At 46.3% G+C, this 19403-nt stretch overlaps 1 protein-coding gene across 2 annotated transcripts in view; it reads right to left on the bottom strand.

Annotated features, from left to right (window-relative positions):
• Trappc9 (trafficking protein particle complex 9) overlaps nucleotides 1-19403 on the bottom strand; it is a 439527-nt gene that overhangs the window by 293044 nt on the left and 127080 nt on the right. For both annotated transcript variants that reach the window (XM_013025191.1, XM_013025190.1), the window contains one exon: nucleotides 3332-3456. In XM_013025191.1, coding sequence (XP_012880645.1) covers nucleotides 3332-3456 — 125 coding nt within the window. The remainder of the gene's footprint in view (nucleotides 1-3331; nucleotides 3457-19403) is intronic.

Genomic DNA, 19403 nt, shown 5'->3' on the forward strand with positions numbered 1-19403 from the left:
TTTCCTTCCTCTACTGGGTACTTATATTACAGAATTCTCCCAACAGCCTCTGAAAGGAGTGTAACCATTCCATGTTACAAACAATAAAGGAATGTGAGTGGCATGTTACATGCATGAAAGAAGTGAACCTATTTCACGTTACGTACAGGAAATGATTGACTGTTCCATGGTATGTACATGAAAGGACCATGATCACTCCTGTTACATGCATGAAAGGGGTGTGCCTGTTCTGTGGTGCATGCATGAAAGGAGTATGACTATCCCATATTACATGTGTGAAGAGTGTGAGTGTCCCATGTTACTTATAGGCAAGCTGAGAAGCAGAACGGCCACTCAGATAGAATCACTTTTTTGAGGAGTTTTGTCATGTTGGAGTGGAACCCAAGACCTCACACACACTATCTCAGTGCTCTACCACTGAGCTACACTAGCCCATATATTTCCAAGATAAAGCTGATGTGCTTGATCTGCTTTCATCCTAGAGGAGAACTGCTAAGGTGTGCAGCCCAACAGCCGTGAGTGTGGACACACACAGCCCCTGCCAGCCCAACAGCCGTGAGTGTGGACACACACAACCCCTGCCAGCCCAACAGCCGTGAGTGTGGACACACACAGCCCCTGCCAGCCCAACAGCTGTGAGTGTGGACACACACAACCCCTGCCAGCCCAACAGCCGTGAGTGTGGACACACACAGCCCCTGCCAGCCCTACAGCCGTGAGTGTGGACACACACAGCCCCTGCCAGCCCAACAGCCCTGAGTGTGGACACACACAGCCCCTGCCAGCCCAACAGCCCTGAGTGTGGACACACACAGCCCCTGCCAGCCCAACAGCCCTGAGTGTGGACACACACAGCCCCTGCCAGCCCAACAGCCGTGAGTGTGGACACACACAGCCCCTGCCAGCCCAACAGCCGTGAGTGCGAACACACAGCCCCTGCCAGCCCAACAGCTGTGAGTGTGGACACACACAACCCCTGCCAGCCCAACAGCCGTGAGTGTGGACACACACAGCCCCTGCCAGCCCAACAGCCCTGAGTGTGGACACACACAGCCCCTGCCAGCCCAACAGCCGTGAGTGTGGACACACACAGCCCCTGCCAGCCCAACAGGCGCAAGTGCGAACACACAGCCCCTGCCAGCTAGCAGATTGCTCCTCAGGAAGAACTGAGGAAATAAACATTGTCCTGGTCCATGAAGGCACTTTCAAAGAATTGCTTGTTACCATGACACCATTCCTTGGTGATTGTATAGGTTTTAACCCATTCCGATTAAATGACATAGCACCTGCTTCAAAGAGAAAGGTCTTATAGTTGGCCCCATGGCACAGATGTCCCACAGAATGCACCATGAGCCACTTCCCTGGCACAGACCACACTCTGCCTCTGAGAGAACACATCTGGACCCCGCAATGTGCTGCGGAAGATCACAGGTGTGAGACTACCAACATGCTCACTGCTCCCCTGTCCGCACCCCTCCTCGCCTGCCTCAGGTAGTGCCCTGTGTTTACATGAGAGGCTGCTCATGGCCCCATGCTACCCCATTAGAGGTAGCAGGAAGGATGTGGTGCCACACCCTTTCTCCACACATCTGGGCAAGTCTTCCCTAAATAGCTTCCATGATCAGCTCCTGGGATATTTGCAAGAACTGAGCAAATGTAGTGTGTAAACCACAGAGCACAGGCCAAACTTTAGTTCTTTTATTTCTAGTTTCCCTAGGAGAAACTAGGGAGGAAGTACCCCACTGTCCAATAAAGCTGGGGGGGAGGGCGCATGTAACACAGCAGAGGGTAGAACAGGAATGTTGAACACTGAGATTATGGACTGGGCAGGCCCAGGGCAATGCACAATGGGCCTGTATCACAGCTCACAGTACAAGTTCAGGACTATTCCACAAGCATAGCTGAAGAGCAGCTGCAGTGAAGGGAGGTATGGGGTTTTCAATTCCAGCAAGAATAGCACAAGACAGGGCAAGCAGGAGACACAGCAGCATGTGACAGGACAGTAAACTCTGATAGTAAGCAATAGAGGGAAAGAAGCAGGATGTAAGGGTAAAGAGTAAAAGAAGGGGGCATTAGCCATGTTCCTATCCCACGGAAGAGTCCACACCCCAGGCTTTGGAATCACATGATAATTCAAATGAATGCTAGACCCTATAGCTGTGTCAAAGCAATGTGCAAGCAATTGCACAGCCTGATCCCCACAGACCTGAGGGCCCACCATAAATCACTGTGCTTGTAAAGGCAACGCAGCATTAAAAACACATGCTGAGCAGGCTACTGTATGCAAAGCAACGGAAGTAGTTTATAAGGAGTTCATGTGCTCAGACACAAGCATGTTGATAATCTGCACATGAAATTGTACCTGCTTCCCCCCTCTCCCCGCCCCCTCTCTCTCTCTCACACACACACACACAAGGCAAGGAAAGCTGAAGAACGTTACTATAATACCACAAACAAACTACTGCTCTAACAACTGCTCTAACAAGAAAGTTGGGGTATAGACAGCCCAAAGGAACATCTTTTCAAAGAAGCATTTTTTTTACTACTACCTCAACTTGGAAAGAACAGCAGAAGGTAAATAGGTCTGAAGGCAGGACTTGTAGAATGACTAAACCTGCCCAAAAGCAAAGATGAAACTAGACCAAGGCATCGTGAACACTACATAAAGAGTCTTCAATCCTACCAAAGGCATATAACACATTGAGAAGCACTGATCCATAAAAGCACACTTGGTCTTCATAAGAATTGGGAGGACGGCAGGATTCCAGCCTGTGGATGTTCTCATTGCTCCCAGACACCCAAGTGCTTTCTGGGCAGGGCTCAAAGGAAGATAAGAAGCCCACTGTCCGCAGCAAGAGCTGGGTCTTGAAAGCCGTGTGTCGGCAGGGGTCCCAGCTCCGAGCCCTGCAGTGTCCCACTGCACACTCCACTCTGTTCCTGTGGCCCGTGGGTCCCAAGCATCCCAACCTGCTACCTTAGTGTGCTTGCGACCAAGAGCTGCAAGGAGCTGCCAAAGGATCAGGGGGGAAATTACAAGATGAACATGTATGCCAAAAATAACTATGTAATAAATACATTTTCAAAGAAGAAATGGCAAGATATTATCTAATCACTGACCCCCTGCGTCTAGCAGTGAGTCCCCACAACACAGGGAAACAAGAAAACACGTGGTACGAAAGTTTCCTCACAACTGCTTTCCAGAACATTCCCTCAGACAAAAAAAAACCACTTCCTCTCAGAAAAATGCTCCAAGCATTCTTAGAAAGGCTTTGCTTTTCCTCAGAAACCAAGAGAAGCCTGGGCAGCCTGGCCCTCGGCAGAGGGGACTCACCTTTAGGGGGCTGAGGTCTCCCGCCTTGCTGCCCTCAGCAGGGTTCCCAGGTCTGCTCTCCACTCTGGGCCGGATGACCTGACGGAAAGGACTGGACAGGGGAAAGCCGCTCACGCTGATTCCATCTAGGAAAGAGGACAGAAAACTTGGGTAAGACCTAAGCTCATTTCTTTTTGTTTTCGTAGTGTGCGTGTGTGTGTGTGTGTGTGTGTGTGTGTGTGTATACGTGCGTGCGTGCGCACGTGTGTGTGAGTGTGCACATACAAATGGCAGAACTGGGACTTGACCTCAGGACCTCATGCTTTCCCTCAGCTTTCCTGGTCATGGATGATGCCCTTTCATTTGAGTTTTCTTTTTTTTTTTTTTTTTGTCAGTCATGGGGCTTGAACTCTGGGCCTGGGTGCTGTCCTTCAGCTCTTCAGCTCAAGGCGAGCGCTCTACCACTTGAGCTACAGCGCCACCTCCGGTTTTCTGGTGGTTTATTGGAGATAGGAGTCTCACAGTCTTTTCTGCCCGGGCTGGCTTTGAACCGCGATCCTCAGATCTCAGCCTCCTGAGTAGCTAGGATTACAGGCGTGAGCCACCAGCGCCCAGCTGCCCTTTCATTTGAGCCACACCATCAGTCCAGAATTTTTCTGGTTAGTTGGAGCTGGAATCTCACAGACTTTCCCTATTTAGGCTGACTTCAAACCTCGATGCTGCAAGCCTCAGCTTCCTGAGTAAGTAGAATTACAGATGTGAGCCACTGAAACAGATGTAAGCCACCGAAACCGGGCTTCCGTGTCTTTTAACATGAGGATTTTGTGTGGGGGGGGGGTTGAGTATTTCTTTTTTTTTTATTGTGAAAATACTGTGCAGAGGGGTTACAATTACATGGGCAAGATAATGAGTACATTTCTTATCAAGCATTAGCCTCCTCCTTTGTTTCCCCTTCCCATCCCTTCCCCACCACCCCCATCCAATCCTCCCCGTCCCCCCCCCCACCGCATCAAAGTCGTAAAGTTCGTTTTTGATATAACGACTTGTATACCTCATTGCTGCAATAGGTCCACCTGTATCCCTATTTAAACGATTGAGGATTTTGTGTTTTGCCTCTGTGTCACATCATCGCGTCTTGCGTCCACGACTATGTGGATCTTCCCACAGTAGCAGGCAGCAAGTACAACATTGTTCATAGGAACAATGGCTTGTCTGGGACAACCCAGCCATAGCACCTTGGAAGCCCCCAGGCCTTCATACAAGCTGCTCTCTGGACAGGGAAGGCTCTCCCTCCCTTCGAGTAACTGTGCCATCTCACCTCTCCGCCATGGTCTCAATGGTACCCTACCTTTCCTTCCGAGTTCAACATGCTGCTCCTCTCTACCACTGGATATACCCAGCTCTCCAAGGAACATGGCTGCCTCGTGACCTGTTGGCCGACTGCTTGGACTCAAGACTCACCTTCAAATCCTCCCTTTATCTCATTTCAACTCATGTCCAGCTCAAGCTCTCTGGAGGTATCCCGCATTGGCTCTCATGGTCTGAATCACTGTCACACACGCACACCCCAGCCACTCTCCCATCAGCACTGCTCTCTGACCATCTTCTGTCCACACAAATAGGCAAAGCGGTCTGCCGAAACACACCTCAAACTACAACCTCCCATGATGCCACTGAAGAGGAGAGACCAAAGTTTACATGGGTCTCTAAGACCATGGCAGGCTCTGACACCAGCCGCTCTCCATTCCCAGCTAACCAGAAAAGAGACCTAAGAAGAACCCATGAGTTACTAGACTATAACTGGATCATGGTTCAGAATAATTGTTTGTCTCCAACATGTTACTTTCAAGCAGCTAAAATTTTCTGACAGACGCAAACTATCAGATAAATGGGTACACGTGCCAAGTATGGCAGACAGTGCAAGCCAGGCTGAGAGAGCAAACACCCAAAAGAAACCTGGACAAGAGCTGAAAAGATAATACAAATCATAGGAAACAAGACTGGCTCTTATCTGTATGGTACTCTATAGTTTATACAAATGGCCTCATTTTAAAGAACAAAAAGTAGGCCTGGTGCCAGTGGCTCATGCCAATAATCCTAGCTACTCAAGGGGCTGAGGCCTGAGGATCAAGTTTCAAAGCCAGCCCAGGCAGGAAAGTCCATGAGACTCCTATCTCCAATAAACCACCAGAAAACCAGAAGTGGCACTGTGTTTCAAGTGGTAGAGTGCTTGCTTTGAGCCGAAGAGCCCAGAGACAGCACCCAGGCCCAGAGTTCAAGCCCTACAACTGACAAAAAAAAAAAAAGAACAAAAAGTAACCTGTCTACAATAAGTGATCTAAAGTATAATACCAGGTATGAATAACTATTTAATTAAATGGATGGATAGATGGATAGGGTCGGTGGGTAGGCATATGAATGAATTCACAGAGGGAATTTGGGGTAGCAGGATGAATGGATAGACAGATGGGTGGTAGAAGGATGGACAGATGGATGATGAGTGGGGGTGAAGTGTAGAGGGTAGAGAGAAGCAGAGCTGGGCTCCGGTGGTTCACACCTATAATCCTAGCTACTCAGGAGGCTGAAATCTGAAGATCGAGGTCCAAAGCCAGCCCAATCAATAAAGTCCATGAGACTCTTATCTCCAATTAACCACCAGAAAACCAGAAGTGGAGCTGTGGCTCAAGTGGTAGAGCACTAGCCTTGAGCTGAAGAGCTGAAGGACAGCACCCAGGCCCAGAGTTCAAGCCCCACAACTGAGGGTGTGGAGCAGATCTGAAATTCAAAACTGATGCATTCAATTTCCAATCCTTTTCCCTATAAAACAGGTGTGGAATAAGAAAATATAAGCTTCTACACATCCCAAGCAAAACACATTTAAGTAACTTATTAATAAAGTTTCTGGGGATAAGATGAAGAGCTTTTAATTTTAATTGATGCAAAACACATCATTTCTAAATTACCAATCACTGAGACCCAGGCAAGGCCTTGTGCCTGAAACATTTTTACAGAAACTTATAATTAACCAAGCATATGTTCAAAACCACTTCAGATACCCTTGGAATATATTTTGGAATTATTCACCTTATTCTCAAAATAGCATTATGAGCCAACTATTGAGCATCTATAAGAAAAATAAACCAAAGCAATGCATGAAGATGAATTAAAAGTGCACGGGAAGTTCATTTGGTACTTTCAAAGAAAAGGTGCAGACAAGCCCTCAAGTATCAAGTGCAAGCAACAGCAACATGTTTGGTGTTCAATGATTCAGGCTACCTCAGCCATGGAGAGCAGCTAGAAAACATGGTCAAAGACATCTCAAATTCTGCTCAAGCATTACAATACTAACAAGGCAGCAGGGAACTATGGGGCTTCCCAGATACAAGGAAAAATACTGAGATATGAACTTGGCATAAAACTTCTGCTACTACTATCTCCTGATTGCAGGAGTTAACAAAGAGGCTGAGGCTGAGCAAAGCTTTTGATGTGTTCAAGGTATGGAAAAACAATACCTTTGATAGTGGAGAATGAAGGCTAGAAGATGGATAGTCTTAAAGGCTGGGATCCCAAAGAACAATATATCCAGTGAAGATGTGACCAGACATGAACTGTTCTCACAGACACTGGAGGTCAGCTTTGAACCAAGTCAGTCCCAGGCTCTAGTTACACAATTTTTCTGCCAAAATTACCAAATTATACCATATTCTTATTATTCCAATTACTATCTTACTAATCCAATTATTACCATATTCTACCAAAATTACCAAAATATACTCTTTCCACTCCCTATCCTACCCATATTCTTCTTTTTTGATGACTATCTTTGTACACACTAATATTCCTAAATCTCCATTTCAGTTCAGATCTTTACCACTTCCAATCTGTAATACATCCTGAGGCACACTAACTAAAAGCAGTTCTTCCTTGAGTTCTCCCTGAGTTCCAGCACCTTCCCATCCTGAGATCCATCCTAATCCATATCATTACCCTATACAAAGACAGAGGTTAAGTATAGAGAAGCAACTCAGGGGACTCCATATATGCCATTAAAAATACCTGTAAGCTGGGAACCAGTGGCTCATGCCTATATTCTTAGCTACTCAGGAGGCTGAGATCTGAGGATTGTGGTTCAAAGCCATCCCAGGCAGGAAAGTCTGTGAGACTCCTATCTTCAATTAACCATCAAAACCAGAAGTGGTGTTGTGGCTCAAGTGGTAGAGTGCTTGCCTTGAGCTGAAGAGCTCAAGGACAGTGCCCAGGCCCAGAGTTCAAGCCCCATGACCAACAACAACAACAACAAAAATGCCTTTGGAAGCCAAACACTGACCACTCACAGCTGTAATCCTTGCTACTCAGAAGGCTGAGATCTGAGGATTGCAGTTCAAAGCAGCCCAGGAAAGAAAGTCTGTGAGACCCTTATCTCCAATTAACCACCAAAAATAGCTGGAACTGGAGCTATGGCTCAAGTGTAGAACACTAGCCATGAGCAAAAAAGCTCAAGGACAGCACCCAGGCTCTGAGTTCAAGCCCCAAGACCAACACAAAAGGAAAACAATTTTAAAAGAATAAAAGACAATCCCTCAGCCTTAACATGAACAAGGTTGGACAGGGGTCTGGGCAGCTCAGAAGAGTAGTCAGAAATCAGATAGAAAACACTGGCTGAGCAAGAAAGCAACTCACTAGGAATACCTGTGGAGGAACCCTCTCCAGCCAGAGTGCAGGGATGAAATTATATTCAGACATTCCACCCATTTTTCTGCCAACACAGGCTATCACAAATAGAATGGAGAACAGATTGGCCTAACATCCTAAAGACAGGACCAAAAAAGTTAAAAACAGATGAAGTCAGCTTAGTAAAAGAACCAAAGAATTCAGCGAACTCTTCAGGACAGAGAGTATATGAAAATGGTGTGATTCCAGCAGACGTCAGGAATAAAAGTGAGTTTGTAAAGAGAATTCAACAGCTACCACTTACAGTGTTCAATTTTCTATTAACAGCATTTCTGTGGACAATTCATAGGTATAATTTTATGTACTGAAATAATACTTTCAAATTTAGTTTGAATATCATAATCATAATGACAACTGCAAAAACTGACAGCTGAACACAGGAATGCGCCACGGGAAGCAGAAGCAGACACAGAAAAACAGGTGCTTTCTAAGCATTGATCTGACAGACTAACAGGTACCCAGAGAATTATAAGGCATCGTTTCTGGGTGCGCCTGTGAGGGTGTTTCCAGAGAAGATGGGCCCACGCGCATCTACGGATGGAGTGGGGAAGGCCCGCCGTCAGAACGGCAGGCACCTCCAGTCAGCTACAGGCCTGGTGCTTTCCCGCAGCCTGAGCATCTCCTGCGTAAGACACCAGAACCCCGGCCTCTCTGGCCTTTGCCTTCCAAAGTTGTGTGATACAGCAACAAGGACTTGCACTCCTGCGTTGAAAGGCACCCAGTGAAATAGAGAGGAATGAATGAACACAAATGGGTAAGAAAGTGAACAACTTCCTAGAGAAAAGAAAGAAAAGTAAGTTCTTTGTAGCCTTCTAAGACAAGGATTGTTTTTAAGAACTGCTAATGACACTGGGTGACAATGTTGTCAGACAGCTTGTATTCATATATTGTTTTGTAGAATGGGAACTTCTTTGTACAACTACTTAAAGATAATAAAAAATGATGGAGAACACAAAGGTATCTAGAATATGTACTGCAATAAAATCTCTGTTTAGAAATTTAAAAAAAAAAACAATTTGAAATACAAAAAAGAAGAAGAACGGCCAATGAGTCACTAAGAAAGATTTATTACCTGGAAGAGTAGCCTTGGCACAATTAGGCAAACTTTGACCAAGCTCTCAGGGGACCACTGGCGGGAAGAGGAGCTGGGCATGTGCCCAGGCAGCCACTCAAAGCAGTGTGGCGTGCTCCCACCCTTCACCTTCCTTCTCTAAGCAGCTGCAGTGCCAACCACAGCCACATCACCTCGCCAGGCTGGGTGGGGGCAGCAGGACAGAGCAGTCACTGTATGACGGCTCAAGGGTGCCAACCCACAGGTGTCCAGGGCAGTTTGCTAGGAGGCAGGCTGGCTCTGCCCACCCCTGGGCCCCTTGTCTGTTTCTACTCGGGCTTTGACAACTTTTCTATCTTGGTTACATGCACTACTCCAGTCCTACTAGAAGAGAAACAAATAAATAAACACCAGTTCTTCAGAGAAAGCCAAAGAAATAGTTTAATCAGCATAGGTTAGTTTAAAATGAAAATCAGGTACACAAAACCCAAGGACTATTAGTCTGAGATGTAAGTATAATGGCTTTTTCCTAAAATGACTGGGGGGGAGTTCCAGGTCAGATAACCAGAGTCATGTGTGTATCCTCTAGAACAAGAGGTTCAAAGAACAAGCTCAACATGCACATATGCACACAGCCCTGAATAATATACAGCCCTAAAAGACAGACCAAGTCAGTATTTCCTCATTAAACCATCAGCCAGGACTCAAAGGTGATATTCCAGGTGGAACCTTGATTTCAAAAACTATCCAAAGAAAAGGGTCACCCAACTGTGGTGCAAATCTTTCTCCCCCACAAATTAGCTTTCAATACCTACGGCCCAAGTCCCTAACAAACTAATAATTTAATCATTTCAACACTCTCTCTTCTCTCTCCTCTCCCTTTCTCTCTCTCCCTCTCACTCTCTCTCTCTCTCTCTCTCACACACACACACACACACTTACTTTTCAAAAAATGTTTAAGTTCCTAGAACTTGTTTCACTCTTTTTGCCACAGAGCTTTAACACATGCATGAAAAACTCCTTTTCCTATCCTACTTTCTTTCACTTAAGTCCTGCTCATGCTCTAAATCTTACCTCAATCTTGACTTCTAACGAAAATTCTTCCCTTACCCTTTAAATTAGGTGGCATGATTTTTGTTTAAGTCGGTCATGGGGCCTGGGACTCTGATCTCCAATAAACCACTCAGAAAGCTGGAAGTGGCGCTGTGGCTCAAGTAGTAGAGCGCTCGCCTTGAGCAGAAGAGCTGAGGGACAGCACCCAGGCCAAGTTCAAGCCCCACGACTGACCAGAAAAAAAAAAAAAAGAAAGAAAGCAATATTTGTGAATGAGATGTACAAGATACTGTGTTGAAAACAAACTGGGCCTGGGCGCTGTCCCTCAGCTCTTCAGCTCAAGGCTAGCGCTCTACCACGTGAGCCACAGCACCACTGCTGGCCTTTTCTGCTTATGTGGTGCTGAGGAATCAAACCCAGAGCTTCATGCATGCAAGGCAAGCGCTCTACCACTGAGCCACCTTCCCAGCCCAGGTGGCATGATTTTTGAAGCTAGCATTTAGCAAAGTCATAATTCATTTATTTAAGAAATTGCTTTTTTTCTCCCACTAGACTTGTGCTGTCTAATATAACAGCCACTAGAGACACTTATTTAAATTTTAAGTAATTAAAATTAAATAAAATCCATAATCAGTCCTTTTGCTCCACGCACACCTCAAGTACTTATAGGAACATGTGGCCAGCTGCTACCTTTCTCATCAAGCACTAAGTAGGTCAGCCACAGTGCAGAGAGCGCCAAAGGATGGCTGGGGCATGGGCCTGGTCTTAGGGAAGAGACTGTGTTACTGCTTACACAATCTTGGGGGAGAGGCGGGGAGAGGTTTGCCCAAGGGAGGTATCTGTGAGGAAAGAAAGGAAAAAAGGAAAAAGAATTTTAGCTGCTTCCTTTGCTGAACTATATGCTTCTTTTGAAAAATGTGGAAAAAGAGAGGAAATATGTTATATACTGTTACATGATTAGAACAGATTAATAATTATTTAACTTAAAACTATGTGATATAATCCAAATAGTCTACAGTACCAGCTGCTAGTCAAGAAATATTTGTGGAAGTGGCACAGTGGCTCAAGTAGTAGAGCACTAGCCTTGAGCTGAAGAGCTCAGGGACAGTGCCCAGGCCCAGAGTTCAAGCCCTATGACTAACAAAAAAGAAAAACAAACAAAAGAAAAACTCTTCTAGGCCGGGTGTTGTAATCCTAGCTACTCAGGAGGCTGAGATCTGAGGATCATGGTTCAAAGCCAGCCCCGGCAGAAAAGGCCTGGAGACTCTTATCTCCAATAAACCACTCAGAAAACTGGAAGCGCTGTGGCTCAAGTGGTAGAGTGCTTGTCTTGAGCTAAAGAGCTGAGGGACAGCACCCAGGCCGAGTTCAAGCCCCACAACCGACCAAAAAAACAAAAAAAAAAAAAAAAGAAAGCAATATTTGTGAATGAGATGTACAAGATACTATGTTGAAAACAATTTCAGGGGTGGGGAGGGAGAAGTTGGGGAAGTGGGGAGAGAAGGGATGGTAGGGGAAAAACAAGAGGAGGTAACAACACTTGATAGGAAATGTACTCATTACCTTACTCATGTAACTATAACCCCTCTGTATAGTATTTTTACAATTAAAATATATGCAAAAAAAAGAAAATGCCAATATGTAAACTCAATGGATACAAAACTTCTGAATATTAATATTTATAAATTTTTAAAAATTAAACCTTCTAAATACGAACAAAAGAAATAGTTGTGACTACTTAATATGTACCATACAATACAGCAAAAAAAAAAATTAATTCAAGATGGCTTGAAAGCCCACATGTAAAAAACGGAAACAGCTTCCAGAAGAAAGTAATGTTTCTAGGATCTTCATATAGGTCAGTGCTTTCTACAAAAAAATTAGCACTAATCAAAAGAAGAGAATGATAGCAAGATTAAGAAATTCTGCTCATGAGAAGACCATATTAAGAAAGTTAAAATCCTAGCCAGAAGAAGAGATATACATATATATATATATATATATATATAAGAAGAGATTTACAAAATGCATAACTAATGATAGATTAATATCCAAAAATGTGTTCAGTGCTCCTACAAATCACCCAGAAGTAGACAGTCCAATTAAATATGAGGAAAATAATTTACTACGCATCTCACGAAAGAAGAGATACAGGTAATAACTACACATGTGAAAGGCAGACAGCACATTAGTTACGATACCACGACGCAGGGACCGACAGGGGCAGGCACGATGAGGAGCTGGAACATGGGGAGGTCTTGCGGCTCTGCACAGAAATCAGAACAGCCACTATGAGGAGGCTGGGCGGGAAGCTCCACGGTAGAGACCTAAGCGGAAGGGAGGGGGAAGGGAGAAGGAAAAACAGGAACTACAACTGCGTACTTTACTAAATTAAACATGTCTTTTGAAAAAAAATCTAGAAAAAATGAAACTGTATTCCAAGGTGTTATGTGATTAGAACAGATTAATAGTTATTTAACTTAAAACTGTATAACATAACTCCAAATATTCTATAATGCCAGCTCCCTAGTCAATGAATACTTATGAGTATCTAATATGTATCACACAATATTACACAGGTAATCACACAATATTTCAGAGTGAAAAAGGAAAGATTAAGCAAAGAGAGGAAGAAGAAGGGAAGGTGGAGACGAGGTGATAAAGGAGGGAGAAGGGACAGGGAAAGGGAGGGAAGGGAGATAGTCATTTTGAAAATCTACGTGGCTATAGTATAGCTCTACCAAAGCAAGTGTTTGCGTCTACTGAACACAGAACATTTACAGCAGCTCCCTTCTCAAAAGTCAGGTGCTTAAAACCCAAACTTTTTTTTTTTTTTAAAGTCCGGTCATGGGGCTTGAACTCTGGGCTTGGGCGCTATCCCTGTGCTCTTCAGCTCAAGGCGAGCTCTCTGCCGTTTCAGCCACAGTGCCACTTCCAGTTTTCTAGTGGTTTATTGGAGATAAGAGTTTCACGGACTATCCTGACCAGGCTGGCTTTGAAACGCGATCCTCAGATCTCAGCCTCCTCAATAGCTAGGATTACAGGCATGAGCCACCGGCGCCCGGCCGAAAACCCAAACTTTTAACTGAAGTAGAATGGACAAGTTGCTGTCTTCTCATTCAGCAGGATAACATACAGCAATAAAAAAGAGCAAATGCAATGAACAACAATATGCACAGCCTCCAATATAGTGTAACAGGTGGAGGGAAAAGGAGGATAGGTATGCCGAATCCCAAAAATGTACAATACGTTTGTGTAATTTTAAACCAATGGGGGAAAAACGGATGGAAAAGACACAGGAATGTACACTGAGGGTTATCTCTTAGGGAGGTATTGAGGAACTAGAGGGTGATGGAAATAACTCATGCTGGAGGTCAATATGATCATACAAAAAAAAATTTAGCAAACTGCAGTAAACATTTTGCTCATTATCATACATAAGTTAGACTTATGTACAAAGACTTCATATACCATTACAATAAAATTAAAATATGATATCTAGAATTGAATGATAAAATTCTGTAAAACCTTTATGCAGGAAATAATAGGTATTGTTGAGAGATGTCAAAGAAGATAGAGATACAATACTCATATTTAGGAAGACTAAGCATCACAAGAAAATCACTTTTCCCCAAAACTGACCTATGAATTTGATGTGATCCTAATCAGTATTCTAACAAACTAATTTGAGAAATTTCACTGATTCTGAAATAGATAAGGCAGATCGAAGGGCAAAGACTATCCAGAACTCCGGAACAGGCCCCCAGGGACCTCGCCCTAGCATATTTCAAAGCTCCTTGTCCCAGAGAATCAGGAATGAAAAGCCCCTGCATCTGCCTGGAAACACCAGCATTTGAGCAGCTAGCCTTCAACCAACAGGATGAGGAAGATTGTTTCAAGAACAAGAAAGAAGAAAGAGGGCAATCTACACTACTGTTCCCACTGGAATCATGTGGAGTACCTACAATGTCCTGAAGCCTAATTCAAGCAGTGGTTAGGGGTGGGTGCCTGACAAGCATTTTAGTCATCCCAGGAGACCCCAGTGTAAAGGAAGGTTGAAGAACCCATACTTGAGGCAACAAACCCAAGGGTAAATCAGAGAAAAGCAAGTTCCTTAGTACAGCTGGAAGGTAACCAAATGCGTGAGGCTCAAGAGTGGACGACTCCCTGATCTTCACCCAGAAGACAGTGAAGAGCAGTGCAATTGGAAAGGGAGAGATGTGATGGGAGCGTAGGAACAGGACTGTGGAGAGGAGGAGGAATACAGCGTAAAGGGGGCAAAACTAGTAGCTGGGAGACCATACTGGTAAAGGACATGACAAGGACCTGAACCAGAGCACTGATGGTGACATGGAGAGATAGGGTGGGCCTGCTTAGAAACACAACAGGCAAGGCTTGGTGCAATCACCTCAGGAGCCAACAGTCCACCAACCTGCCGTGACCTGGTAAATGTCATCTCTTAATGTCCCTCCTAAGTCTTCCTTATTGAACGCTTCCCTAATCTGCATAATGACTCATCCCCAGCTTTGCTGTGAAGGTGAAATGACAACAGTGAGCTCAATGGTGCAGAAGACCTTAGCTCTGGTCGTCTGCCCCAGGATCACCTGTTGCTGGCGAATGACAAACATCTGGAAAGTTACCTTCCAACTCAAATTTGAATCAAAGAACTGAGTCAACCTTCCCACCTCCTGGGCCAACAGGACCCTAGAGATAACTATACTTCACAGGTTGTTAGACAGATGTCTGGGCCAAGAATTAGGCCTGGGGTGTTGTGAAGCCATCTATATAGAGAGAGGTGCTCCTGGGGGGCAGGGGCAGGGCAGGCTGACCTTTCCCGCAGCTACGCCGCCATGCTGTGAAACGACCGTGAGTCAGAAGGCAGGTAGGTGGCGCAGGCTAAATATAACAATGGGCAGGCTGTCCAGGGCATCGTTAGCCTTTTTCCTTCAGAACAAAAGCAGAAAACCCACTGAACACAAAACAAAAGCAGTATATAACAAATGGCCAATACAATCCAAAAATAATTGCAGGTCTGAATTAATATGTAAGATATAAACCTGTAATTTCAGCTCCAAGATGGTGAGAAGAGACAAAAGAATAGCTGCTACCCCTCACAATAAGAAAAGGCCGGATAAACTGAAAATTAGCCTTCTCTGACTGCCCAGAGGGTCGAAGTCTAGGGGAAACTAGCCCACAAAGGAAACAGGCAAGCACAGAGAAAGCTTCAGCTCAGAGTGCTCACTGAGCTGCTCAAGGCCTAGAGCAGGCTGGCCAGAGGGAGAAGGCAATGGGGCTGCAGGCCTGAATGCTCCTACCCCTCACAGGCCTTGCAGCAAGAAGCTCCCTAGACAGGTAAGGAATGGTCCTGAGTCGCTTCTCCTTAGAGATAGTTGGGAGGGGACAGCAGCCTGCCGTGATTCTATATGAAATAAAGCAAGGCAAAGATCAAGAAGGACCGAGGCACCAACCGGCAGAGCACCAGAGAAATGGAGCTGGGAAGGAGCAGACATGATCCAAAGCCAGACCAGACCAGCCTCTCCCCCCTCCCATGGGCAGGGAGCCAGATGTGGGGCAGAGCTGGTCACTGATGCTAGATAGATGGCCAATGAAGTTTGTAGAGACAGAGCTCAGAAACAAAGAAGAAGAAGGCCTTGGATGAAACCCTATGGAATCATAATATCTAAAGGTAAGGGCTTTGAGTATGGGAACCCCTGCCAGGGAGTCACTAGAAATAAGAGACATGACCTTGGCCCTGCCCCGGAGATGCCCACAGTGGACTAAGAAAGACCCAAAGTGCAGACAGGCACGTTGGTTAGGACCAGCGCTGGCCCAGGTGTGACAGAGGCCAGGCATAACTTCTCCTGGCTACCAGCAGAAAGTACCTGAACTACACACCACAAGCTCATGGTAAGCACTTAATACATACTTATTCTTTACCCCCACACTCAAAGCTCAGGGGAAAAAAACCACCCAAGATTCAACCCATGGCCTTCTTTAAAATATACATGTGGAAAACCTCAGGCATCCAGGAACTGAAAAGAAAAAAAGAAATATCACAGCATTAAGATTCCAGTCACATTTGCCAACGACTTGTGGGTGATTCAGGATGAGTCACTGTTCTTTAAAAAATAAGACTGAGAATTCCAGAAGTTAGGACAAAGATGCTGAGTAACTGTCCCCATACCAGAGGACAGTGCCAGGGAGAAGGTGGCTTACAAAAGTGAGTGGAGAGAGCCACCGCTGGTAGCTCACGTCTGTAATCCCAGCTACTCAGGAGGCTGAGATCTGAGGATCACAGTTGGAAGCCAGCAGGAAAAACTGTGAACTCTTATCTTCAATTAATAACAAAAAAGCCTGAAGTAGAGTTGTGGTTCAAGTGATAAAGCACTAGCCTTTAGCAAAAAGAGCTCAGGGACAGTGCCCAGCTCAGGGACAGTTCAAGCCCCAGGACCATCCGAAAAATGAATACAACACATTAGAAAATAGCCCTGGAGGGGTGAGGACCAATCCCTAGTCCTAATGACAAACCAATGCTTCTGGTGTCGCTAGACTACAAGGAAGCAAAATAAAGTAAGATACCACACGGAACTGCATGGATTTACGTCGTCTTCTACTCTGGACGGAGCGCAGCAGTGACTGGCCTCCAGCAGGGAGCGTAGAAGCCAGTGTGCCCTGCTGTCCTGTGGAACGCATCTCCACACCCAGCACCGGGCAGCCACAGCGTGCAGGGAGGTGGAGGGACGTCCCCCACTGGCCACACAGCAACTCCAGCTCGGCACTGCTGCCCTGGGCAACACCCCTCCCCTCCCCCCCCTCCCTCAGGAGACTTGTGCGCCTTGTCCCCTCCACCTTCAGGCAACACTTCCAGCCCCAGCACACTCGCCTCCTAAAAGAAACAGCGGGCTCTCCAATGAAGCCCAAACTGCCTCTGTGGCCCCACCCCCTCGTGGCCTTCTGTCCCTGGTCGGCACCTACCCCGCAAGCCGCCAGGCTATTTGTGCAGAGCGGGCAGAAGCTTCACGCTCACCTCTAGTCAGGCCCTGTTCAAAGGCCTCTGTCCATCGAGCACCAGGTCAGCCCAGACTTCCCTCTTTCTCTGAGGGCTCAGCTGGGCTCTGCCCCTCTACTGGGGGCATTTACTGGGAGCCAGCCTCCGAGCCAGGCCCTGCGCTGGTGCTACGAGCAGATGGTGTCAAGAGAGACAGTGTGGGAAAACCAGCAGTACTAGAAGGTGCCACAGTGACACAAAGCAAAGAGCCACCTTGGCCACCACGCAATAGTAGGGACAGGACCTGCAAGGCTTAGCAGAGGAGACTAAAGTTGGGCTCAGCAGGCAGCAGGAGCCAGATCAACATCGCAGTGGCCCTGGGTTCGATTCCTCAGCACCACATAAGCAAAAAGAAAAAGCCGGAAGTGACACTGTGGCTCAAGTGGTAGAGCGCTAGCCTTGAGCTGAAGAGCTGAGGGACAGCGCCCAGGCCCAGAGTTCAGGCCCCACAACCTGACCCAAAAATAAAAAAATAAACAAAAAAAAGCATTCCCCACTCCCACCTTCCCCAACGAAGGGCGGGAAGGCACAGGTCACTACTCCATTTGTTTAAAACATCATGTTAATAGTATGAGACTTCGAGTTCAAATCCCAGTAAGAAAGAAAAAGAGAGAGGTGGGTGAAACACGGGTGGGGGAGGGAGAGAAAAGCCTGGCACTTGTCATGCCCGTCATCTCAACGACTCAAGAGGCAGAGGGCAGGATGGCCGCTCAAGACAAGACCAGGCAAAGAGCTATAAAAAGACCTCATCTCAAAAATAAGCCAGGCATCACTGTGTACGCCTCACACCCCAACTACTGCAGAAGGCAAAGCAGGGAAACATGTAAGATCCTATTTGAAAAATACTAAACAATAAAGGGCTAGAGATGTAGCTCAAGGGGCAGAGCACTTGCCTAAGCAAGCTCAAAGCCCTGAGTTCAAACCCCAGTATCACCAGCCCACAGAACTATAACTGGCATGTCAGGCCCAGTACACCAGCACTGTATCTGTTCATCTCTCAAAGACGCATCTAGAATCACTGTTGCATTTGCTTCCCGGTCAGAGGAGCAGTGGGGAGCATGATACAAGGTCCGCCGCCGGCTGTGCGAGGCCATGGGACACGTCGCACTTTTCTGGGATTCGGTTTCCTTTTCCTTAAACTGGTCTGCCCCGTGCTGCAGATTTGAGGCTCACTCCTTCCCGTCTTGAATTTGAAATGCCACATTTAATTATCAGGTCTAATAGAAACTGTCAATGGGAGAAGCTGACACTACTCTTATAAAACCAAGAGCCAAAAAGTGCAAAGAAAAAAAATCAACTTAAATAATTAATAGAAAAGTGAAAGCCAGACACTGTCAAGAGACACAGCAAGCCCCCACAGGCTGCTCTCTCTCCAGAGCATCCATCCCAATAAATGATGATGCCCAGGTACGGATCCCAAGCCCCCGGGGGGCAAACTCGACTCTCCACAAGAGGGTCCACAGCAGGCCACCTGACCGCAGGGTGACGCCCCGATGAGAACGGCTCAGTCAGAGCAACTTTCATTCTGATCAGACGAGTAATGCGCTGCTAGGGGAAATTACTGGGCCCCATGTATTTCTAACTTGTCTTTTCACTTGAAAACATTTTGCTGTAAACTACAGCACTGATGGACAAAACTGCATAGAATAAATGTGTAGCTTAGTGAATTGTGGAGAAGCAAACACACAACCCAGAAACCAAACACTGGACCCCCGTGGCCTGTGTCTGCCTCATGTCCCTCCAAGGCCAGCCTGCCGTGCGCCCTCAGCCGGCCACAGCCTCTCCTTTCTTTAGCACTCACACCCCAAGCACGAAGCCTTGGTATAGCTGTGCCTTTGTGACGTGTCAGCCTCAAGTGTGACTTGGGGACAATGCTAACCCTCGGAGTGGCTGTGCTGCTCCTTATTGCCCCATGATAGGAAGTGCAAAAGAATGGTACGCTGTTTCTCTCTCCCTCGCCGCCCCCCCAGCTTCATTGTTGGCTGCAAACCTTCTACTCAGAGAAACCCCTCATCAACTTAATGCTGTGCCAAGCACAATATGTAGAAACATAGAACAAATTACCAGTTTTAAAATAACAAATTGTTTCCCTGCCATTACCAAAAGTAAACAATTCCCGTTAGGCCATTAGGATGCTGGAGACTGACTGGTCGCCCTCTGGACACAAAGCGGGCGCTCAGAGCACCTTGAGGCCCAGCCGTGGGTCCCCG

The sequence above is a fragment of the Dipodomys ordii genome, unplaced genomic scaffold (genome assembly GCF_000151885.1).
Source record: "Dipodomys ordii isolate 6190 unplaced genomic scaffold, Dord_2.0 Scaffold82, whole genome shotgun sequence".
Taxonomy (NCBI): domain Eukaryota; kingdom Metazoa; phylum Chordata; class Mammalia; order Rodentia; family Heteromyidae; genus Dipodomys; species Dipodomys ordii.